General features: G+C 38.8%; 1 protein-coding gene and 1 pseudogene across 1 annotated transcript; both read left to right on the top strand.

Annotated features, from left to right (window-relative positions):
• The first annotated feature begins 1,381 nt into the window (after positions 1 to 1,381).
• Positions 1,382 to 8,952, top strand: LOC122886964 (annotated as a pseudogene).
• Positions 8,953 to 15,749: 6,797 nt separating this feature from the next.
• LOC122886952 (verrucotoxin subunit beta-like) lies at positions 15,750 to 25,051 on the top strand. Its single transcript, XM_044219725.1, has 5 exons — positions 15,750 to 15,954; positions 16,250 to 16,342; positions 19,656 to 19,757; positions 22,108 to 23,827; positions 24,374 to 25,051. Exons 3-5 carry the CDS (start codon positions 19,658 to 19,660, stop codon positions 24,468 to 24,470), a joined length of 1,917 nt encoding a protein of 638 aa, XP_044075660.1. The 5' UTR covers positions 15,750 to 15,954; positions 16,250 to 16,342; positions 19,656 to 19,657; the 3' UTR covers positions 24,471 to 25,051.
• Positions 25,052 to 25,260: the final 209 nt, after the last annotated feature.

Genomic DNA, 25,260 nt, shown 5'->3' with positions numbered 1-25,260 from the left:
ATGATTAATATTTTCCTGACAGTGTTGAGAAATACAGACCTTCTATTAATTCCTTGACCCCAGGACACAACAGGTCTTGAACACCTTGATTTGCTAACAAAAAGTCAACCCTTAAAGCCTTATATTTCTTGTGTTTGGTGCAATTATTCTGTGAGCACAACAATTCGCTGTTTTATGGGGGGTTATGTGCTGGGAGCCATTGCCTGGCATCCAGTGGAGGAAGTTACTGCTGCCAGCCAAGAAATTGTCCAGCACAGTACAAACCTACCACTACATTCGCATTAAAATGCATTTTCAGAATTCTTCTGTCACTTTACATGTGAAAAACCGAGTGCAACAACATGAATGTCTTCCAGGAGAGATTGTCTGAAAATATGCTGTATTATCTCCATATTTGAATGATTTGGTTATTCATCGTTTATGGTTATTCAAATGTCAGTGGGATTTTAAATTAGGTTTTCTTAACCTTGGGAAAAACCTGAAGACGAGCTGAAACTTATAAAGACTGGACAAACCAACATAAAGATTGTTTCCACCAACTTACACAGATTATTTAGACATTGCCAGTCAGAAAAAACCTGACAACTGTAAATACACTAGACAACACACTGAACCACTGTTCAGTAACCACTGGAGTTCTGGAGGTAGACGACCCTGCAAATCTAGCGAGAACGCCAACTGTCATGCATGCACGGCAAACCAACAGCTTGCACTATTTGTATGCAGCAACACTTGTGCTGAAAAGGCCAAAAAAAGGAGAAATAAACCCTTTGCTGCTTGTCATCTCCTCTCTTATCCCATTTCCTGTCGCTCTCTGTAGCTGTCACCGTCTAATAAAGGCAAATCTGCCCCCCCAGAAAGTATTTTTGCCACTATGCAGAGAAATTTCTATGGAAAGTAATGTGCAAGGCTTACATGCACTTTTATTTATTTTATAACATTTAGGAAGTTTATTACTCCACTGGAAGTGCACTGGACCTATATATATAAATTACATATATGAATAGCCTGTAATTTGTGTGTGTGTGTGTGTGTGTGTGTGTGTATTTAATTATATCTGAATTGATTGTATTTTTCTCTTCATCATAACTTAGCATTATGTAAGGCACTTTGAGTTGCCTTTGTGTTTTAAAGGTGTCAAATCATGATCATGCCTTCACAGAACACACAAGTGAACACAGTTTGCTGCTAAGTGCATGTAACCTTCACGCAGCTTTTACTGTAAGCCCCTAAGGGGGAGGGGGTTTCTCCCCTCCTGTATATTCTGCAGGTCATTTGTGTCACATCATTTTTGGGAAGTCTCTCTGATTCTCTTCTGTACTGCCTTAATGAATAAAGATCAGGGGGCGTTTCTCCCTCAGAGAGGATATAAAGTCAGAAACATCAGAACTGCCTCTGTGACACACAGGATCACACACCTGTCTACTGTAAGTACACTTTGTTTCTTTAAACGTGTGATCATGTTGTCTTGTATATATACTATTCTGTTTTTGCTCACCTTATACTACATTACTATTCAAATATCGTAACGTTGAACGTACGTACGCATCTCCTCCTACAGTTTAAATGCTACCAAGATGATTGATATGTCAAATTGTGTGTTAATGTTTAGAAATAAGTGCTACAACTTTTCTTATTGATGACTTCTATATTTTTTGAGTAACTTAGTTTTAAAAACAATCACAGACATCCATTGTATCATATATCATCGTATACAGTACAAACTCCATTTGAATTTTAAAACTCTCAATATTGCACATTGATCAACAGGTCATTATGATGACATGTACTGTTCAAAAGTTATGAGTGGCATTTAAGTCTATGGAGGACCATTCAGTCCCATTGTATTTATAACAAAACACCTGTATACAGTACGGACTCCATTTAAAATTCAAAATGCTCACTATACACTCCTTGTATGAATACATTGTTTGTTTGTTAGTAATACAGCACAATGCCAATGCCTAATGCTGAAGTGTTTTAAAAAAAAAAAAAAACATTAAATCCCATGTATCAAACAACACAAAAAACATAATTCACTCACATTTTCTTGATCTTGACACTAACATCACTCACTCTAGCAGTGGTGTTGCAAATGAGACATACTTAAAAATACTGCAAAAGTAGAGCAACTAGCCTGCTGGTTATCATTATACAAGTTAACCTCTGATTAAAGTGCAGTTGGAGAAATTGCTACTTTGGAGAGCTGATTGGTGTCAATGCTAGGAAACAGGACAGTGGTGAATCCTGTATCAACATTTTAGAAGTACGGAAGTATTGTATAACGTTTGTTATTTTCCACCACTGGTCATATACAGCCAGTGTCTGTTGCCCTTAACAGATCCCACAAGTGAACATGATGTTTGTTTTTTCCAGTTCACACTGAGCTATGGATCCTCAAACCAGCAAGACGATGACAGTGGCAACGCTTGGCCGGCCTTTCCGCCTTGGGATGCTGTACGACTGCCGCCAAGACTCACTCATCCCTGGTGAGGGTTCACATTAAAAGACACTAAATGCATCACAACTGGACAACAAACAAAACTTCATAAGTCATAAGCAACACATTCGGTAACTCTTTAGATTACAGCCCACAACCTAAAGCGTAATTACTCCAGAGTTACAGTGTCATCTTTTGTACTAACAGTGTACCAGTACAGTACATACCAATACATATACTGTATGTAGCAGTGGTGGAAGAAGTACTCAATATCTGTTACAAGTAAAATTCCTGCATTCAAAATCTTACTTAAGTAAAAGTACACAAGTATTAGCATTAATATATACTTAACGTACCAAAAGTAAAAGTACTCATTATGCAGAATGGTCCATTTCAGAATAATATATATCACTGGATTATAATTATTGATGCATTAATGTGTAAGCATCACTAATGTTGCAGGTGGTAAAGATGGGGCTAAATGTAAGTAATTTATATAGTGCTGGGTACCTTAATCCATAATATATAATCATTTATTAGTTGATTTGTATTTTGTATTAATCATCTGAATCTACAAACTAGTAAATAATGTTGTCAAATAAATGTAGTAAGTAAAAAATGCAATATTTGCCTCCAAAATATAGTGGAGCACAAAGTAGCATAAAACGGAAATACTCCAGTAAAGGACAAGTACCTTTAAAATTGTACTTAAGTACAGTACTTGAGTAAATGTACTTATGCACATTCCACCACTGATATGTAGGTACTGGAGAACAAGATGTGAAGTTATGGAATAAGGGGGTAACAAGGTGCAAGGTTCAAGGTTGATTTATCTAGATTATCTAGATTTAGTTGCAGTTCCCTTTTTTGATACTCACAAAAACAAAACAAAAAATGTTATGTTTTATTAATTCTACAATGCAATAATGATCCTACAAAGAACTCTCTGTAGTTATGGTTTAACTACTGGGTACCTATTCTGTTATTACAGGATATGTATGACCTACTGGGCAATAATCTGGACATTTGGGAGGAACTTTCAGAGAATTTATACTGTAGTTATTATTTAACTAATGGGTTCCTATTCTATTACAGGGTACAGTAAGACCATAAAACTGAACAAGTTTCAGGGAAGATGGAGTCATGACTACTGCATCACTTAATAAATCTGATGTGATTTTTTTTTTAAACTACATTGTTCCTTTATAATTTTGGGGTACTTAACCCTCCTTTTGCGTTCAAAAAGGGTTTACACCCTTAGTGTTTGCAGGTCAAATTTGGGGTGTTTGAATTAATTAACAAGCACTGAAAAAAACGCTAATTATCATCCAGTAATTACGCTGTATGTTGGGGATGTTATCTAAAGCGTTACCACAACTTCTTCATCCAAACAGTTGTCGGTTTTACTCCATTCCATACAAACATGGCACACTACATTACATCCACTATCCCACCCCAAAGTTAACAAATATTTTAGGTGTGACAAAAACACTCGGCTAAATTAGCTAAATAAATACAAAGCTAAGGAGGTTGACAGGTGATGTAAAGTGCAGTTAGCCTGTTATTAGTATTACAGTTACTTGTTCTGTACCAGTATTTAGATAACTACAAAGCTGTCTTATTTGCATGTTGTGTCTTCTTAGTTGGTTTGCTAACAGTAGCCACTGGTAAGCCTGCATTCAGGAATACCTTCTATAACAAACTCAAAAAAATAAAAGGACAAAGATGAAGTCATCTGCATAGTTATCTCCTTTGCACCAAATCTGTTTTGGTCACAAAGACCCTCCTAAAACATAACAAATTCAAATGCAATGAAATCTAAAAGAATGTCTACAGTTAACATTTATAAAATATGAAAGTCATGATTTGATAATTGCAAAGCCTTGAGAACTCTGTAGACTCCTAACTTCAAACAAACTTAACCAAAACAATGGTCCCTTATGTAGTCCAACAACTGAGTTGCCCCGGCAACTCCTGCACTACCAGCTCAGTTTGTCTTGTATCCAGTTATCAACTGGATATCCACAAATATCTTATTTCTTCATCACTTAGAATAAGGTAATTGACTGTTTTATTGTTCTTCTGTAATAGTCCTTGCACCATTCAACACCTCACAGAAGTTGACATGTCAGCATTCTCCTCAACACTAATTAGACTATCAATTACACATTTATTACACTATTATTCTGTGTGACAATGCACTGCCAAACTGTTTTAAAACCCGGCGTCCAAACCAGGAAATAAAGATGACTTAAATTTAAGGTATGGTAAAAAGACAACATGGGGACTATTAATAGCAATTAATAACATTTTCATTAGCTGATTGTAAGACCATCAAGATAATTAACACCTGTTTAGTTACAAATTCACAATTTTGAGTTTCCTGTACCTTTTAAAGGAGGCTTAACTTAACTTTTGACTTCTTTTTCAGGCATGACACTATGGGACCACGATGATCTGGCAAATCATATGAGAGAACGGCCGCAGAACTACAATGATTTTCAGATAGTTGCATCTGAATCAATTGCAGATAAATCTTCAGCCCTAAATGTTGAAGCATCCCTGAAGGCAAGTTTCTTTAGTGGATTGGTAGACGTTGAAGGATCAGCCAAATACCTACATGATGATAAGACGTCCAGAAATCAGGCCAGAGTAACACTGAAGTACGAAGCAACCACAAAGTTCCAGGAACTGTCAATGGATCATCTTGGAAGAGGCAATGTGAAGTATCCGTATGTTTTTGAGCAAGGAATAGCGACACATGTAGTCACAGGTATCCTTTATGGGGCACAAGCCTTCTTCGTCTTTGACCGTGAGGTGTCTGATGATGAAAGTCATCAAGACATTGAGGGTAGCTTGAAGGTGATGATCAAGAAGATTCCCACCATTGTGATAGAAGGGGGAGGTTCCCTAAAATTGGAGGACAAAGACGTGAAAAAGGTTGAGCAATTCTCCTGCAAATTCCATGGAGACCTTTTACTCAAGAAAACTCCAACATCCTTTCAGGACGCAGTAGAAGTCTACCAAAGCCTGCCATCATTGCTGGGAACCAAAGGAGCAGACGCCATACCAATGAAGGTCTGGCTGTTGCCACTGACAAGTTTAGATTCTTCTGCCGCTAAACTCGTCACGAGATAAGTGCTGTGTTTGTAGAAGAAGCGCAGGCTGTCCTGGAAGACCTGAAGGAGGTGGAAATGAGGTGCAATGATGCACTGAAAACCACTGCACGGCAGTTCTCACAGATTAGCAAAAAGATTAAAACTTTTAAAGAAATGTGCTCTGAGTTCAAGCTGGAATTTCAACGAAACTTGGCAAAGATACTTCCATCAATCCGAGGAGGAGGAGAAGAGGAGGCTGTGCTCGCAGAGATCCTGAAGAAGAGACATTCTTCTCCTTTCAACAACACAGACCTGAACGAGTGGATGGACTGTAAAGAGAGAGAAATCTACACATTAATGTTTTCATAAACATGATGACAAACACCAAGATCGTCTCATCTCAAACAGGCCTGTACAAGGAAATTCTCAGTGCAGAGCATGCTGTGTGTTTTGTTTTCACCTCACTGGGAAGTGCTGAACCGTACCTCTCAGCTTTATCAGCCTACTTAAAACAAACAACCACACCAGACGACCCTCAAGACGCACATACTCGTGATGTAGAGAAGGAACAGTGGTACGCCTCAAAAGAAGTAGCAGATGCAATGAGGAATAAAGCCAAGCTCTTCAGGGATTTTGCAGAGGCCAACAAGGAGAACAAGAACATAAAGTTCCTGATGGTGGATTCAACAAATGAGACACAGAAAGGTTCAGAGCATCTATCTCTATAAAGATGGCTTTTCTGTCAGTGAGAACTTTGAGCCGCCTTCAAGCCTGAAACAGTGACAGTAAGTGACATAAACCACAACAGCGTGACACTGAAGATTTCTCCACCCAGATTTGGAGCAGAGAGCATCACCTCCTACTCTGTTGAGTACCGTGTCAGTGGAGAGGATGGATGGCATCAAAAGATGGCATCAAAAGCTGAAGAAGTCACAGTGAGCGATCTGTGTCCTCACACAGAGTATTTGTTCAGATGCAGAGCAGTGACCTCAGTAGGTGTTGGGCCAGCCAATGAAGTCACTATAAAGACATCAGTGCACTTCGGCATTGGTAAGGAGCTACATGTAAAGATACTAAATGCATTTAAATATTACTATGAAAATACAACACCACCAACACAACAGAATGAAAACACTATAACATGACTGCCGCAGGGTTTTAATGTAAAGACAACTTGATACAGCATCTTGGCAAGAATGGACTTTTGATTAATTGTATCTTAATACACAAACACATTAATTTTTTGACAAATGTCATGAAACAAACAATTGCTGTTTATTATTGTTTATCAGTATTTGAAGAGTTTGGGTTGGATACTAGGTGTACAAAACTTTGTAACTTTGAATTTTGACACCAGAGACTGCGGTTCACTTCTTTAGTCATGCTTGTGGTTTTGGCAACTGAAACGCTTCAGTTTAGGTTATGGAAAAATTATGGTTTTAGTTAAATATTTAAGACAGCTTTAAGACAGCTTTCATTTTTTTAATATTTAACTGACTCGAAATGACTCGTTTCACTATCAGAATTTGATCCATTCAGTCCGATAATGTAAAGTTTAGAAGAGCCGCATGATTGAATTATTTTATCCCCATTCAAGTTAGCATAGGGCTAAACCGGAAGTCTCTGGTGTGCTTGCTCTGCCGTGCATGCACGTTAACTGCAGCCACAGCAGCAGTGAGATGGCCAACAAGAAGGATGGACAAGAAAATGTCAAAGTAATTAAGTCCAAAAATTGTTATTGTATGTATTAACATTAACCCCGATCTCAAAAAGTAGGTTTTCTACCTATGTTGTCTCCTCGGAAACACTGCACCAGATAATGCCCAAATGGAATTTTGTCGATTGTGTTATAAATATTCTGGATTTTTCTTTCTCTTGTTTTTTTTACCACTACCATATGGTAAACTCAACAGGGGATCTTGAGGTACCTCTAGAAGCTGCGGAAAGGACATAGGCTGTTTCCCCAGGGGCGCACTCACCAAATATTGGGGTAGAGGTTCGCTTGACAAGAAACTGGGCAGCAGTGACTAATGGACAAGAGCAACGGGTGACCTGCCATGATGAGTGCTCAGCTTCTGGACCTGCAGGAAAATTAAAGGTTTAATCTCTGTGCCCGCAGTTGTTTCTTTTCATCCTTCATTACACTTTACAATGTGATAAATAACCACACAAGAACCATCAAATAATTTTCTGTATAATCCTGATTTCATTTAGCTGAGCTTGTTTTTGTAGCCCTGGCCACCCTTTCTATATTAATATAGATGTTAAAAACTTAGATATGGGACATTGTTTTCTCTTCCAAATATTTTAAGCAAAGACAAACAGTAAAATTATTACCCTCTTTTTACATTTTTACCTGCCTTCTAACAACTCCAACTTTGATTCACATGTTGTATTTTGTTTACTGAACATGTCTAGAAATTGAAATGTAAAAATGAGAAATATCTGGTTAATTTCAATTCTTAGTTAATCCTTAATTATAACACTTTTGGAAAACATTTGCCCTTGTTTATATCACACAGGGACCAACACCTGGTCACTCACCAACGTTGTGGGGACCCGCCTACATTCTGGGGACAGAGCAAATTTTACAGTCTGCTTAAGGGTTAAGACTTGGTTTTAGGGTTAAAATTTAAAATAAAAGCTCATGTCTGTATTATCTTTAAATAAAATTGACTCATAACTCAGCCATTCTTGTTGGTTTGAATGTTTGCTTGAAACTAAAACTGCACGATCATATAATTTTTAAACGTGTTCTCAATAAACAGTTAATTAGTGTAGACCACCGCATGGCGACTATGTGTGTTTGATAATCATCTGTACGTTGTAATGTCTGAAACCTTTGTAATGTTTATTAAGATTTTTAGTGCTCATGTCATTTCTTCATTCTTCTTTCTAAATGTTGATTGTGATTAGCTAAGGTTAATATAGCTTGATGCTAAGGAGAAACTTTGCCGTATTGTTAGTAAATTAGCCATGATAAGGTCATCATTTTAATTGTAAAAGAGATTATTTGTTTTGCTTGTTACATATTCCTTTATTATTGTTTTCCCTCTTATAGACCACACACAAATATGTTGTTGTTTATCTTCCTGTAATAAACTCTTTTTGATTTGATCATCCTCTTTGACCTGATTCATATCCAATTACATTTTCAGGTGCTAATAGCTTTTATTAGGAGTCAAAGCACAGAAGCACTCTCTGACTCTCTGTGTTCAGGTTCGTTCCTCTCACCTGCTTCCAGGTTAATCACCGGCTTTGCAGGAAGACCTCACCTCGGATCTCTACTGCTCCACCTCAGCTTGCTGTCCTCGCTCCGCCTGCCTGCTCTCACCAGTCTCTTGCTAGCCTGCTGTCTTCACCCAGTCCACCGGCTCACAGCGATTACCTCCACACTCCTGGTTACTCATTGTATTTTACAATAAACTGAATCTAACTACTTCAACTACCTCTGTGCTAGTTGTGCTTTTGGGTCCAGCCACAGTGTACCATAACAGTGTGTGCAAGCAACTACAACATAGGGGCAGAAGACAGAATGAGAAAAAAGTAAATAATTAAATTAAGTTTTTAAAAAAGAAGGAATATTAAGGAATGATGTTATTAAATTAATAATCAATTATGGAGGAAGAATAAGAGGGATGTCAGACTAGACAAATAAGAGGAGAGGGGAAAAGAAAAAAATTATAATTAATAAAAATAAATAAGGATTGTAGCAGTCTTAGACACCCTCGTTGGAATTAGAAGGGCTGCTAGAGCTGGGTAGAGGTCAGGTAGGCTTGGCCTGGACCACACCCTTTGCTGATCTACTTAGGGCCGCACCCTGACCTTTGGGACCTTTCAGATCCGGCTTCAACTCTCCGGCATGAGCCAGCTCTGTTGGGAGAGAGTCGTAAGTGTATTGTGTGTGTGTGTGTGTTTTTTTTTTTATGAGACGGTGTAGTCCCTCATTCGTCCAGGAGTGTTCTATCGTAGAAAAGGTTTCAGTCGTAGTCATCTGGACACTGTTTTCAGAATCAAGACGTTTCGGCTCCCATCCGGAAGTCATTCTCAATTGTGGAAAATGGACCGGGAACTCAGAAATTTAAGCTACTCTGTGTTACATAAGCCCTGCCCTCAGGAAGGAGTCTACCTGAGTATCTGTTGATTACTCTGCCTAGTTTCACCTGAAACTGACCTAATTGTTTCCATGATGGCCCAGTAATCAGTAATCAGGCCTATTGTTTTCTGGCTGCACCTGCCTCATCACTGTTAAGTACCTGATTAGCATATGATTGGCTTGACCAAGGTGCTAATACACTGTGGTAAACATACATCTGTGCTGATAAAGTCTTTTGTCTCTGTGAGAGACTAAACAGCCACTTCACAAAAGACTTTATCAGCACAGACGACACGCTAACTCAGGATTGCAGAGCGCCGTGCATTTGCATCTAAAAGCTACAAACCACACATTTGAAGACAGCGAGGTGAAGAGTCTCAGTAGAGAGAAGAGTTGGTTTGAAAGAGGAGTCAAGGAAGCCATTTTTGTGAAAAAAGAAAACCCCTCTTTGGACAGAAACGGTGGCCTGTGATTCAATCTGCCCAAAGTTTACCACAGTGTATTAGCACCTTGGTCACAGATTACTGGGCCATCACGGAAACAATTAGGTCAGTTTCAGGTGAAACTAGATACTCAGGAAGACTCCTTCCTGAGGGCAGGGCTTAAGTAACACAGAGTAGCTTAAATTTCTGAGTTCCCGGTCCATTTTTCACAATTGAGAATGACTTCCAGATGGGAGCTGAAACGTCTTGATTCTGAAAACAGTGTCCAGATGACTACGACTGAAACCTTTTCTACGGTGTTTTTTTAAAATATTTATTTATTTATTTATTTTTCCTTTGTGTTTTTTTCCCCCTTCACAGCTGGAGGTCTCTATCCTTGCCCTTACCATTCCCAGTGGTCCTCCCCTCAAGGCTACTGTGGCACACTGGAAGGACTTCTGAGGTGCCCAGAGGTGCCAAAGCAAAACCTCTTAATGTGCTTTGAGTAGTCAGAAAGACTAGAAAGGCGCTATAAAAGTACAGTCCATTTACCATTTAATAAAAGTAAATAAATAAATATTACAAAATAAATTACTTAGTTAATTTCATTAAATACAAAATAACGTTTGTGTTTGTATTTGTTTTTCAAGATATTCCTTGAGCAGTTTCATGATCAAGTACAATTTATTTTACTTTTTCGCAGTTGTGAATAGCTCCTGCATTTCCCTTGTGCTTTGCATTGTAAGAAAATTGTGTCCATCAACATCACACTCAAATCTTTTTTTTTTATGTGCATACTGCCTTCTTTTTTGTGTGTGTATGCTTGATTTTCTCACTTTTTTAGTGTGAAAACGCAGCAGACTCAAGACCTGCGTATTGTCATTTCTGCAGAAACTTTTCTACTTCTCCTTTGAGGGTGATACAATTTTTTGTGCAATTGATGAGATGTCTTCCGAGGGTGTGTGTAGTTATTTCCTCTTCCCTATTTGAACACCATATGTTGGATGCTTTGCAAAGTCACAAAGTTCATCAGGTCAAGCAACAGATGTCATGATTGTGTGAATTCTGTGCTGCCTCTTCTGTGTTTGTGTGGCCTGCCCTTCTTTCAGGTCTCCATGGTTGAGGAGGTTGTGTGGCTCAGGCTGTACCTATCTGGCGACACCCACATGCACTTCAACACGGTCTCACTCCCAAGTCATCAAATACTGCTGCTTGGTCAGTGGCCCTCCACTTCCAAATATGACACCATAGGTACCCCTGTAGCGTCATTTGTGGACTCGCCCTCAGTCAAAGTCTGGTGACGTAGTATAAAGAGCGAGAAAGTCCACATATGTAGGTGGTGGTGTGGATGGATGGCTCAAACCATTGACTTTATATAAAGATGGACGAAGCGTCTCCACGTCCTTCCACTGTACAAAAATGAAGCCAAAGGGAGCTGTCATATTTTATTATTTAATAATATTAACTTATTTGACATGTACTTTTTAGTTTGGCTCATGTCCCATCCGCTAACATGGAGGAGGCGAGGTTTATGACCTCAGAAATAATCAGAATCAGAAATACTTTATTGATCCCTGAAGGGAAACTCTTTGTTACAGTAGCTCGCCTTTACTTCAGTGCACACAGGAGAAAGTACTAGCAAAAAATATAATACACTATAAAACACTATAAGAACAGGTCAGAAATAAATTAAGCACCAATACTGACCTATAGACCTATACTGCAGCCACCCACCAGGGGGCGATGCAGCCAGCCACCAGGGGGCGATCGTTATGTTTTGGCTTCACTTTTGGGGAGCTGTCATGTCGTCCATCTTTCTATGCAGGCTCTGGTTCAAACAAGCACAGGACTTTCACCCAGGAGACCGCTGTTTGAGTCCTGTGTGAAACCAAAAGTATATGACATCTTTAGTAAATGAACTTACGTTATGTAAGTTGCTTCAGGTACATAATGTAACCTATGTAATGTACTTCTGTTACGTGAGGTACGTAACCACACAGCCCTGCGTGTCCACAAATGTTGCTAGAGGGGTACCTGCAGCATCATATTTTGGCCACTGAGCAAGCAGCAGTTCCTGACGAGTTGGGAGTGAGGATGTGTTGTACATTTCACGTGTGTTTTACAATCTACATTTATCTATATTTGTCAGAGTTTTTGTATATATGTTGTGATTTTTTGCCGATTTATTCTGTACACGACATCTATTGCATGTCTGTCTGACCTGAGAGGGATCCCACTTCTGCTCCTCCTGAGGTTTCTTCCCTGTTAAAGGTTTTTTTGGATTATCCAAATCGAGGGTCTAAGGATAAAGGGTGTCGTATGCTGTACAGATTGTAAAGCCCCTTGAGGCAAATTGTGATTTGTGATTCTGGGCTATATTAATGAAACTGACTTGACATGGCTACATAAATAGCTTATATCTGGTAATTCCCCTTACTGTCTCTCGACCCCAGAACACAGCAGGTCATGAACTCCTTGGTTTGCTAGTCACCAAGGGTTATGCTTAATCATTACTTTCTCCTTACTGAGGAATTTGGCAACTAAGGGAGCTGTGTAGCAAAAGCAAAGTTCCCTTTTCTGACTGTACACAGGCAGAACTTGAACTTCTCTCATTTTTCTTGTTTGCATAAGATTTCTATCTTGTGTGCACAATTTAATATCCTATCCACACAACACCGAGCACAAGATACAGATACAGATAGATAGTAGTTCGGCAACTATTACTTTTACCATCAGTTCATCTGCCAATCATTTTTTAATCGATTCATTGTTTAATCTATCAAATGTCGGGAAAATTATGACCTTTAAAAAGGTCAAATTGGTAAGAAAAGTGTATGTGTGATCTGTTTAGGATAATGATGCCAGGTTAGAAAGAGGATAGATAGTTTGCATGCAAGACCCTGTGTCTGTGTGGAACATAACGTTACTAACATCACAGGTCAGACTGACCAATGGTAGCTACATGCTGGGTCCATGGGGGAAGGTCCTGCCTACGGTAGGATTGTGGGAGACTGAGTTAAATGGCTCTCGTTTGTTATAATATCTCATAATAAAAAGGTTCAGTTAAAGTCACACAAATTAACTAATTCATCTGTGGAGTCCCAGTGGTCCCAACACTACCCAGCAGTATATAAAGTAGTTAAAGTCAGCTCCACCTTCACCAGCTGGAACATTAAAGAGATGAACACATTAATGCATCAATAATTATAATCCAATAAAATATATTATTATAAAATGGGCATTCTGCATAATGAGTACGTTTACTTTAGTATATTTTGATGCTAATACTTACTTTTATCAGAGTATTTTCTACACATGTATTGCTATTAAAGTTAAAGTAAACTTATTTCACTGAATGTTGTATATTGTTGTAGGAGGAAGATCTCTGTCTCAGCTCACCTGTCTCACCTGTCCGACAGCGACCACACGCTCTGTTTTCTTTTGGCTGCCAGGATTGTTTGCGTCTTCCTGTTTCGATGTCCAGTTTGTGGTCTCTGATCCTGCACTCGGTCAGGATCTGTCTCAGCAGAGAGAGATTCTGCCGGTTCATCGTCTCTTTTTAGGGCCAGATAACTTTCGGATCTACTTTTAGTTTCTTCTCTCCAGTGTTCCAGATGGGTTTCTTTACATCGTGTTATAATTTGGTTTCCTCTGATTGGTGTTTGGAAAGCAGAGCTGTTGTGAGACTGGTCAGAGGGGGGGCAGTTAGTCTCTTTTCTGGGCTCAGTTCTTGGGTTTGGAGGGCTTTCAGATGGAGGGGGTCTTGGGTGCTGGATTTAAAGGTGATTAAAACATGCGAGCGCTCTCTTCTGAATGTTATCAGCGGGTATCTGCCTGATTCTGCTCTACGTGCATTTGTTGGTGTTTTTCTGTGTACGTGTAAAATGTATCTGCAGAATTCTGCATGTTCAGATTCTGTTGGATGTTTGTCCCAACGGGTAAAGCTATGATGACTGAGTGGAACCCATACTTCACTACCATACAGCACAATGGGCTGGATGACATTATCAAGTATTTTAACACAAATTTTATTTGGAATTTGAAAACTATACAATGTTCTCTTAATTGCATTTCTTTTAGTGCATTCACTGCCATGTTGAAACTATCTGATTATAAATGGTAAACTGGTATTTGTTCTCCTGGCATCTCGGGCGTTTTTGAAAAATCATGACATTAGTTTTCTTCATATTTACTACCAAGGCTCAGTTCTGACAAGTAATCTATTTATCAGTCAGATTACACAAATAAGTTTGTTTAACGTGGCTTGTCGTGCAAACTGAAGATCAGTCTCTGTCTAGGTTAGGGGAAATTAGGTCACAACTACCAGCCAACACAATATTCAAGTATTTAAAACACAAGTTATTATCTTGTGTGCACAAGTCACCCTTCGAGACTTTAGGAGCTCCATATCTTCAAACCAGTCAAAACTGATATTTAGCTAGGACTTCAGTTTCCCCTTATGTATGTACTTTGGGTTATTTATCCTTAAGAAAAGTTTCACTTCCCCATTAAAGATCATGCACAGTTCATCAGCACAGCACACAGTTCCCAGCTCATTCACAGGTCATCTAGTACATTTCTGATGATCACGCAGTGTCTACACGGTTTCTGTGTTCTCACCACGTTGCAACATATGTACAGGGCGCAGGCTGTTAGACAGAGATGGTGACTCATATTACTCACACCCGTATAAGCTGTTAAATGTGTTAATGTAGGTCAATACCATAATTTGAACCTACAGAGAATTATCAGCTGTATCTGCAGCACCCCTTGTTTTTACGGAGTTTTATAGTAAGTTTCAGCGGTCCAGTTGCAACTTTATCATTAGATGCTCAAAGCAGTGAGTGAGTAGGGTAGTACAAAAAAATCATGGGTCCACAAAGAGGAGCGGTTCTGCCAGCAGTGCAAAGAAGACAGATTTGATGGCAGAGCTGCACTTTCTAACAGAATGCACAAAACTGCAGCCAGTCTGAACAAAATATTTCCCCAAATTCAAATACAAACATCCTGAATTTAACCACATAACCAACATAAACAAAACACCAATCCTGTTGGGAGAGCACATAGAAAGCTGCAGTCTAGCAACATAGTATGTTACAAAGCACATCATATTACCACACATTTATTATTATTATTATTATTATTTCATATTGTTGCTGATATCCATCAGTTATGTTCAACTTCCTTTTCTTGCTTTTTGCATTACAAAACATTGATGTTTTTGCACTATAATGTTAACAAAATGTTCAATTGTTTGAATCTTAAAACTGTATTTTACCTGTTTATACTACATTGCACAATATGCTTTGGCAATACTGTGTTTCGGTGTGGTCATGCCAATAAAGCCTCTTTGAACTGAGTAGACACTGTCCGGTTGAGGGAGGAAAGGATAAAACTGTTCTGTAGTAAATGACTAGCTGTGTGTGTTCCCAAAGATAAACTCTGATTGTCATTGTCTATCATTTCTTTGCCTTATGTAAAGCATTATAAATTGCCTCTGTGTTTGAAAGGAAAGCAGGAGTAGGACCCAATCACAGACGAGCAAGCAAAACTGGTGAAGATCAATATTTATTTTAAAAAAAAGGGCTTACACAGGAGTAGGCAGGCAAACAGTAGCTCACAGCAGGAAAGCAGTCTCAAACAAAGTCCAACGGCGAACAGGAAAAATTCAAAATCCACAGAGAGGCAAGGAAACATATAATCCACAGAACAAAAAACCAGGATGCTTGACAGAGATGCAACAACAAACTGACACTGAACAAAGGCAAAAACTCAGACTAAATACGCATACGCAGGGGAGCCAGCGAGATACAGGTACAACTAATTAGGGCGAGCAAACAATCAAAACTGGAGGGAAAAGCAAACAAAGACAAGGAGTAAAACAACAAGACACACAAGGTGAGAACACTTCAAAATAAAACAGGAAATAACAGGACAAAAACCCAAAACCATGACATACCATACAAATAAAATGAGATGCATATTTTTAATAATAAATCAGGAGAAAATTAATTATGTCTTTCACAGAACAAACAACTAGACACAATGTTTACCAAGAAGTGCGTGTAAATTTATAGCAGCTTTTACCGTAAACCTATAAGGGGCGAGAGTGGAACTGGGTACATTCTGCAAGTCTTTATTGTCACATCACTTTTTAGGAAATCCCTCTGATTCTCTTCTGTACCGCCTCCAGTTAGTGAGTAAAGATGAGGGGGCGTTTCTCCCTCAGAGAGGATATAAAGACACAAACAACAAAAGTGCCTCGGAGGACCACACGTTTTCTACCGTAAGTACATGAAAGCTGTTTGTTGTTTCCAGTTTGAATGTTTTATTGTGTAACCTGAGAGTGACGTGGTTCTGGCTCATTTAAACCACCATACATTTTCATTTGAACTAATTTCTACCAAAAAAAAAATAGTCCCAATGTAATGAAAACAGTCTCCAGTGTGTTCGGTGTAGAGTAACAGAGACCCTCTTGTTGCTGTTGAATATTGTTAAATGCCACAATGTCAAGTTTTAAGGTAACCTAAATGTGTTTTTATACACTAAACTATGGTGAAATGAAACCCTCTGTTAATCTTTTAATCAAATGTTTATTATTATATTTACTGTGTTTATTTAGTGTACAAACAAGTAAGCACTTTGAAAAAGTAAACGACTGCAGTCTTCCATGAATCGAGAGATTAGGTTGTCAATTTTCCAAAGATATATAGCACTTTGATATTTACTCTCAGAGGTGATATTGACCAAAATATAAAGAGAGCACCAAAATGTTTATATTGTCTATGTTGAAAACACTAGGACAATATCCAATAAACGGCTGTAGCTCACTGAGGAAAAGGTGTATTTGCACCAAACTTAACATGGACCTCCGAAACACCTAAATACAACTTTTACACATTGAAAAAACTAAAATTGCCTGCTTGACTATAGAGTTATTCAACAAATAACAAACACAAGTTTTTTTCACTGAATGTTTTTTTTAAAGGGACAGTTCACCCCAAAAGCAACTCTGCAACTCACACCAAAACAATCTAGATAGATAAATAGCACTACAGGTAAGAGGAACAATATGTATTTTTTTATTTTGCAGTGAACTGTCCTTTTAATGTCAAATATGGTATGCTCACACAAAGGTAATGCATGCTGGTGACTTTACAAAGAAAGCGTAGGTTCCCCTGAATCGTGATGTATACTTGATACTGACTGAAAGAATAAGCCCAAAATTGGCAAAAAATATAAAACTATGTCCAGGTGTTTCCTTGTCTATGTAGGCTTAAGAGGGTTAAATTTATACTTATGATCCAATAAAAATGCTTCTTTAAGTCATTGCAGCTGCAATGATTAGATTATCTCAGTGATTTTCACTGTTTTGCTAAGTAAATGAGCTATTTGTATGGCTAACTGTTTGTACCATTGACTCTTATGGAATTTTGATATTACATTATATTATATTTGTGTCTCATTCCTGAGCATGCAGTGAAACATTTTGAGAAACAGAAAAATAGTTTTTGCCAGCTCATGAATTAAATTTTGTATTGAAATTTGTGTTTTTAGTGTTATCCTCACACATTTACAATAAACTCTCTATTTACCCTCTCAAATTACTAATACATTCTCTACAAAATGTAATTTATGGAATTTGCAAAATACCATCTGTGCTCAAAATGACCCACCGCAGGCTCAGAATGGAGACACCAATATAATAATAATAATAATAATGATAAAACTTTATTTATAGAGCACTTATCAAAACAAAGAACAAAGTGCTTCACAACAAGAGAAATAAAATACCACAGTAAATGATGAAATATAAAGAAAAACATTAAATACACAAAAGCAATAAAATAAACAATAAAATAAACAGCCAGTTCAGGTAAAATCAGGATCTGCTTTCTGATAAAAATGTGTTTTGAGAAGAGATGTAAACGAAGACGCTGACTCAGACAACCTAATGTCTTCAGGCAGGTTGTTCCAGATCCTCGGGGCCCTGATGGCAAAAGCTCTGTTTTCATCCTGGTAGCCAGTAGATGGCAGTATTTGTTTAGTGATGTGTTGGGGCCCAATAACAAGGATTTCAGTTTTATTTGCGTTGAGCTGAAGAAAATTTATCAACATCCAGTGTTTTATGTCAGACAGGCAGTCCTGCAGAGAATTCAGCGTACTAAGGTCAGTGGGCTTGACAGGGAGGTACAGCTGAGTGTCATCTGCATAACAATAAAAAGAAATCCCATGTCTGCGGATGACATCACCCAAAGGAAGCGTGTATGAGGAGAACAGTATTGGTCCCAGAATTGAACCTTGAGGCACACCGTACTTGATATGGGAAAAGGATGACATGAAGTTATTAATGGTGACACAGAATTTCCTATTGGACAGATAAGATGAGGACCAGTCTAGTGCAGTGCCAGATATGCCCACCCAGTGTCTCAGTCTATCTAAAAGAACGCCATGATGAATTGTGTCAAAGGCAGCACTTAAGTCCAGCAGCACAAGAACTGAACACATGCCTGCGTCTGCATTCATTAAAAGGTCATTGGTGACTTTGAGAAGGGCTGTCTCACTGCTGTGGTGCTGACAAAAGCCAGATTGGAACTTTTCAAAGGTATTATTGTTTTCCACAGCAGCGAGAAACCGCTTGGATACAAGGTTTTCGAGAATCGAGAATATCATTTCGCATTGTCTCATGACTGCAGACAATGCTGCATTTGTCATTACTCCAGCAGAGCAGGGTTATATGAAAGTAGATGGTGCAACACAGCTAATAAGATAGCTTCCTGTATTTTTGACTCTCTGACTACTTCAAAGGTCAGCACTGTCAAGACTGTTTGCTATTAGCCAACAGTGCAAATTTCAGTGTCATCAATTTCACCCAAGCTGAACTCTGAATGTGAAAAATCTGTGCAAGCAAATCCACTGATTGCAGCAATTCCATTGAAATTATCTGACTATGAAATTTCTTGGCTATCTGACTGGGCCCTGAGACTACATCCTCACTAAACTGGCTAAATATGAAAAACACAGTTTACACATAGCATGCCTTTCGTAGGAGTAATTAAGAATTACTCTGGCTTAATCTGAATTTAGAGTTGTTACTGAAATTATGAAATATAAAAACATAGTAAAATTAATATTATGTTCACCCATGACCTGTAATGTATTCTTTTGTCCATCTCTGTGGCATCACATCGACTTGACAGCCTCCCATTTTTGTCCTGGACTCTGTGATGACAGTGTTGACAGCTGTAGTAATATTTCCCCCTTAATACAAATACTGACACTGCTAAATTTGTTCTGTTTTCCTCTGCTGAAGCTCTGCTCTGTGAAGTTCCTCTTTCTTCTCTTGGGTGACATTTTTGTGAGTGAAACTTGTGAAAATGATCAAATCTGACAAACACACACTTACTCATGTACAGGCGATACATGTGTTGTTCATTTTTGTTAACATTTGTTGTGCAGTTAAGAGGGTTTTCTGAAACCGACTTGGATATCTCGTATGAGCAAACTTCACGGAAAAAGTGGGAAAGGTTTGAGATTAGAAACCGGAGCTGGTCTTCACAGGGTGACTAACTTGCTGTCGTGTGTTTTCTCTGGTTCAGCAATGGACCCACAAAACAGCAACACGATGATGGTGGCGGCACTTGGTCGGCCTTTCACCCTCGGGAAGCTATACGACTGCCGTCAAGACTCACTAATCCCTGGTAAGAAATCACATGTAAATTTGTTTTAGAGATGTTTATGAAGCAAACATATTTATGAAAGTCATAATTATCCAGATGTACTTGACCAGTCCATTTCCTGTGTGGCTTTCATACAAATTTTTATTTCACTTACAGCATATTCTTTTACACTGAAGTTAAATGGGCAAAACCAGTAAAAAAAAAAAAAAACGATATAAAACCTTTTTAATATTAAGTCGTCTTTTATACAGTACTTTTGTGGAAGAAAAAGGTAGTTCCCATTGGGTTGCAGATCTGGGGTCCTCAGGAGTGAGTTCTGCAGTTGGACAGCTTCTCAAACTGAAAACATATTTATTAGTTTGTTCCATGTCACTTTCATGACATCAACAGTTGATGAGAGAGAGTATAAATAAATAAATCCACTCCTCTAATCTCACTGATTCAATGGGATAAACTTAGATCTATACCTGAGATGGATGGTGTTATACAAATGCCAAGATAAGAGAACCCACTAGAGACCATCGTTAGAGAGGAAAACAAGAGGGAGTCCCACCGGACCATTAATAGGCATCTGACTTGCTATAAATTATCTTATAACCAGAGAACTCTCCAAATGTATTTCAGGGCTACACACAAACAGCAATATATCATCAGCTATGCCCTCCACCTAAGTAGTGGTCGACCAATATCGGTTTTTCAATGGACGATGGCAATGCCAATATTTAGAGAGCAGAGTGGCCGATGTATAATGCGGATATCAAAACAAAGAAAAGTCACGTGTAATTCCAATATTCCATGCATATTACAATCTAATATACATGGTTATCTTAGCCAGTAACATGTTGTTTTAGATAGAATTTTTATTAATTAATGAAATAGAAAAATACATTGGGTTATGCTGTAGATTTCAAAACGTGACTGGTATTCAAGGGAGAATGGGGTCATTCAACTGCATCATTCTATACATTATAACATTATATATATTTAACACTAGCCAGTAATGGATTTAGATTAAATTTGCTGTCCTTTTAAGAGAAACGTGTTAGCATTTAAAAAAGACAATGGTGACTGAGGAAATTTAGGCAAACGTTTACAGCAGGTTGTATGAGAGTTTTAAGGCTCGAAACTAACTTTTTCACCGCTTTCCCAAAACTCACAAGGGGAATGCTAACATCGTTCCACAGCATCCACAATGACCAGGCTGCCTGCAGATGTGTCTGCTGACATTTTTTGTTTATCGGCCTTGTGAGTGCAGGCATTGGCTGATGCCAATTAATGTCAGATGATCGGCCCGATTAATCGGTCTATCACTACACGACAATACTCCTGATGGCTTGTGCCAAGGCCTGAATTGCAAGGGCAAATAGTTGTGGGGGAATAGGGAGGCCCTGCCCAGAGGAGTGCATGCCATTGGTCAGAGGTGATATCCAATTTCTAAAATAACTGCCAAAATTGAATTTCGCTAAGGCTATTGAATTCTTCATAAAATTTAGAGGTGAGACCATCCGGTCCGTGGGCCTTTGATAAACTCACCACATTTGCCGATCAGCATAGATACTTCATAGCTTGGTTTAGTTGCGTTGCCTACTTGAAAGATTGCTGTTGGGAGGCTGAGTCACCTTTGTGCACTTTTTCTATACATTTGCTCCCTGAAAATGTGTTGTATACATTACCATGCTTCATTCAGTGTCAGTCTTTTTACACTGAATAGCTAAGGAACAGCAACCGTTTGTCAGCAAATTGGGCAAACACAATTGCTTCGTCTCAGTTAAAAGTTTCCATTGCTCCATTGCAACAGCCCTCGTTATCAGTCTTTCTTTTTAGCCATAGCAAAAACTATCTTCCATAGCTCAAAGGGGTCACAAAGGTATCCAGACAGAGCTACATCAAGGTGCTGCCACCACGAGGTGAAAATTGCAATGTGAATGTGCATGATTTATTAATTCTGTTTGGCAGTGCTGGAGATCCATACATCCACATGTTGTGATTGTCACACGGACCGGAGTTTGGACATGCCTGATTTACACTATCTGTACTTTTTATTTTTATTTTACTAAGACTCACAATGTCCCATTACAGTGGTTTTTATTTACCTGGAACATGTGTGTTGAAAATTGTTGAACAGACAGTACAGGCAAAAACCCAATTTTAAATTATGAATAGGTCAGAGAAAATGTATACCTTTCAAATTATGACATTCTGAATAGCCCAATTTATCCTGAAAACAGAAATATACTGTATGGCATGCTTAGTTAAAATATAGTGTTTATGCCATAGGCCTGAAAATAAAGGTAGGTAAAAACTGAGCAGAAACAGGCTTGGCTTTAAATGGTTAAGGAAGCTGAACTTCTGATTTTCTCTATTTTTGCAGGCATGACATTGTGGGACCGCGATGATCTGGCAAATCATGTAGTAGAAAAAATCCAGAACTACAATGACTTTGATATAGTTGCATCAGAATCAATTTCAGAAAAATCTTCAGCACTAAATATAGAAGTATCCCTGAAGGCAAGTTTCTTGTTTGGACTGGTACATGTTTCAGGATCAGCCAAATACCTACATAACAGTAAGACGTCCAAAAATCAGGCCAGAGTAACACTGAAGTACGAAGCAACCACAAAGTTCCAGGAACTGTCAATGGATCATCTTGGAAGAGGCAATGTGAAGTATCCGGATGTTTTCGATAACAGAATAGCAACACACGTAGTCACAGGTATCCTTTATGGGGCACAAGCCTTCTTCGTCTTTGACCGTGAGGTGTCTGATGATGAAAGTCATCAAGACTTTGAAAGCGACTTTCATGGAATTCTCAAGAAGGTGTCCAGCATTGTGATGAAAAGTAATTCCCTGCAATTGGACAACAACGACATCAAAAAAGTTGAAAAATTCTCTTGCACATTCCATGGAGACATTTCCCCTAAAAAAATGCCTGTGTCTTTTCAGGACGCAGTAGAAGTCTACCAAAGCCTACCAATATTGCTGGGAGCCAACGGAGAAAACGCCGTACCAATGAAGGTCTGGCTGTTGCCACTGACAAGTTTAGATTCTTCTGCCGCTAAACTCGTACGCGAGATAAGTGCTGTGTTTGTAGAAGAAGCGCAGGCTGTCCTGGAAGACCTGAAGGAGGTGGAAATGAGGTGCAATGATGCACTGAAAACCACTGCACACCAGTTCTCACAGATTAGCAAAAAGATTAAAACTTTTAAAGAAATGTGCTCTGAGTTCAAGCTGCAATTCCAACAAACATTGGCAAAGATACTTCCATCAATCCGAGGAGGAGGAGAAGAGGAGGCTGTGCTCGCAGAGATCCTGAAGAAGAGACATTCTTCTCCTTTCAACAACACAGACCTGAACGAGTGGATGGACTGTAAAGAGAGAGAAATCTGCATCTTAAAATCTTTAACCAAAATGATGACAAACACCAAGATCGTCTCATCTCAAACAGGCCTGTACAAGGAAATTCTCAGTGCAGAGCATGCTGTGTGTTTTGTTTTCACCTCACTGGGAAGTGCTGAACCGCACCTCTCAGCTTTATCAGCCTACTTAAAACAAACAACCACACCAGACGACCCTCAAGACGCACATACTCGTGATGTAGAGAAGGAACAGTGGTACGCCTCAAAAGAAGTAGCAGATGCAATGAGGAATAAAGCCAAGCTCTTCAGGGATTTTGCAGAGGCCAACAAGGAGAACAAGAACATAAAGTTCCTGATGGTGGATTCAACAAATGAGACACAGAAAGGTTCGAGCATCTATCTCTATAAAGATGGCTTTTCTGTCAGTGAGAACTTTGAGCCGCCTTCGAAGCCTGAAACAGTGACAGTAAGTGACATAAACCACAACAGCGTGACACTGAAGATTTCTCCACCCAGATTTGGAGCAGAGAGCATCACCTCCTACTCTGTTGAGTACCGTGTCAGTGGAGAGGATGGATGGCATCAAAAGATGGCATCAAAAGCTGAAGAAGTCACAGTGAGCGATCTGTGTCCTCACACAGAGTATTTGTTCAGATGCAGAGCAGTGACCTCAGTAGGTGTTGGGCCAGCCAATGAAGTCACTATAAAGATGCCAGGGCCATTTCATCCACACTGGTAAGGAGCTACGTGTAAAGACACTCAGTGCATTCACGTAAAAATATTACCATGAAAATACAACACCACCAACACAACAGACTAAAAGCACTATAACATTTTATAACAATTTTTCTGATATTTTTTAATGCATCAGCATTATTACAATAGTAATCCAGTTGCAAATCCGTTCATGGAATCCGTTTGGGTAGTTTGCTTGGTGGGGAATGAAGATGCCTCAGAGATTATATCATGGATGAAAGATTCAATAAGGGATTTGTTGGCTGCGGCTACGGATCCAGTTATTTGACCAACTGGTTTTGGATCCTGCTGTCGGAAGCCATCTCTTCCTAAATGTAAATGTTTGGTCACATGATAATAGCAGCAAAGGTTAGATTTATGCTCTATTTTTTATATTTTCAAACAACATGTTTAACTTTCATGAAATAAAAGGATTTTAGGATGAGGTTTAACAAATACATCTCAGGTAAACTTCCCCAAATCCAGTAGACAGCAGGACAGTTTAGGCTAACACCAGAAATTTTGTGTATTTTGCAATTATTTCAGGGGGCATTTTCCACCACCACCTCCTTCTGTCCTCTGCGACTCATCAGTTAGTGACGGAGCCGACGTAGAGGATCTTTCTGCAACCGGACAGCAGTGAATAAAGGACCACAACACAGCGAATAGGCCACCTGATGTGTAATAAGCCCAGTGACAGAGGTCAGCCTCTGAACCTGCGGGGGAATCAAAGGTTTGACCTCCGTGCCAACAGTGCAGCTTCCCGGTGTGTGCTGACTTTGTTTTGAAGTCTCCATCCTGAAGCAAACGTTCCTGTTGAACAACAACTGGCTTCACTGCTTTGACTGTGGGCCTGAGACTTGCACTGACTGCACCATCACTTAGTTCTTCATTTGTTCTCATTAATCAGTTACCATAGTGACTGTGTTTGTGCTTGGTGATAATAATGGTTGTTGTGTTGGCCTTTAACCAACATCATAATAAAACATATATGGTTTTGGTTTTGGTTGTTACATGTTAATTTGTTTACACTGTTGATTTTATCATTATTACGAGACACGAAGCACCTAATTATAAGACGGTTTTCTCATAACTACAACTTCTGAATCATATTTATGATAAAACAAAATGGAAATTCAACAGTTGTGCTCTGTGTAACTTGTAAAGGCGGTGTGTTTTCTTCTTCAAATATTAATAAACTTTGATGTAATATTTGTTAATACAGTATAGTGGTGAACATTGTTTGTAAAAGGTTATTTGATTCAAGGAATAAAGGGTTCAGCGCTGAACTAGAGTTCAGCGTTTTCAGTGAAAACTGTCAGAAAACAAGATTTAATGACATTAGATTTTAGTACAAATCATCACCTTCATATCACCTTAGTTGAAACTTAACACACACGCACACACACACACACACACACACACTGGTTCAC

Source organism: Siniperca chuatsi, linkage group LG13 (assembly GCF_020085105.1).
Source record: "Siniperca chuatsi isolate FFG_IHB_CAS linkage group LG13, ASM2008510v1, whole genome shotgun sequence".
Lineage (NCBI taxonomy): Eukaryota > Metazoa > Chordata > Actinopteri > Centrarchiformes > Sinipercidae > Siniperca > Siniperca chuatsi.
Note: the sequence above shows the minus strand (reverse complement) of the source record. Positions and strands in the feature narration are given on the sequence as shown.

Bases quoted from the DNA above. Each gene is read 5' to 3' on its own strand.
- LOC122886952 (XM_044219725.1), top strand. From the start codon at position 19,658: ATGGACCCACAAAACAGCAACACGATGATGGTGGCGGCACTTGGTCGG. The intron at 19,758-22,107 runs GTAAGAAATCAC...CTATTTTTGCAG, and splicing joins TCAAGACTCACTAATCCCTG to GCATGACATTGTGGGACCGC. The intron at 23,828-24,373 runs GTAAGGAGCTAC...CAATTATTTCAG, and splicing joins GGGCCATTTCATCCACACTG to GGGGCATTTTCCACCACCAC.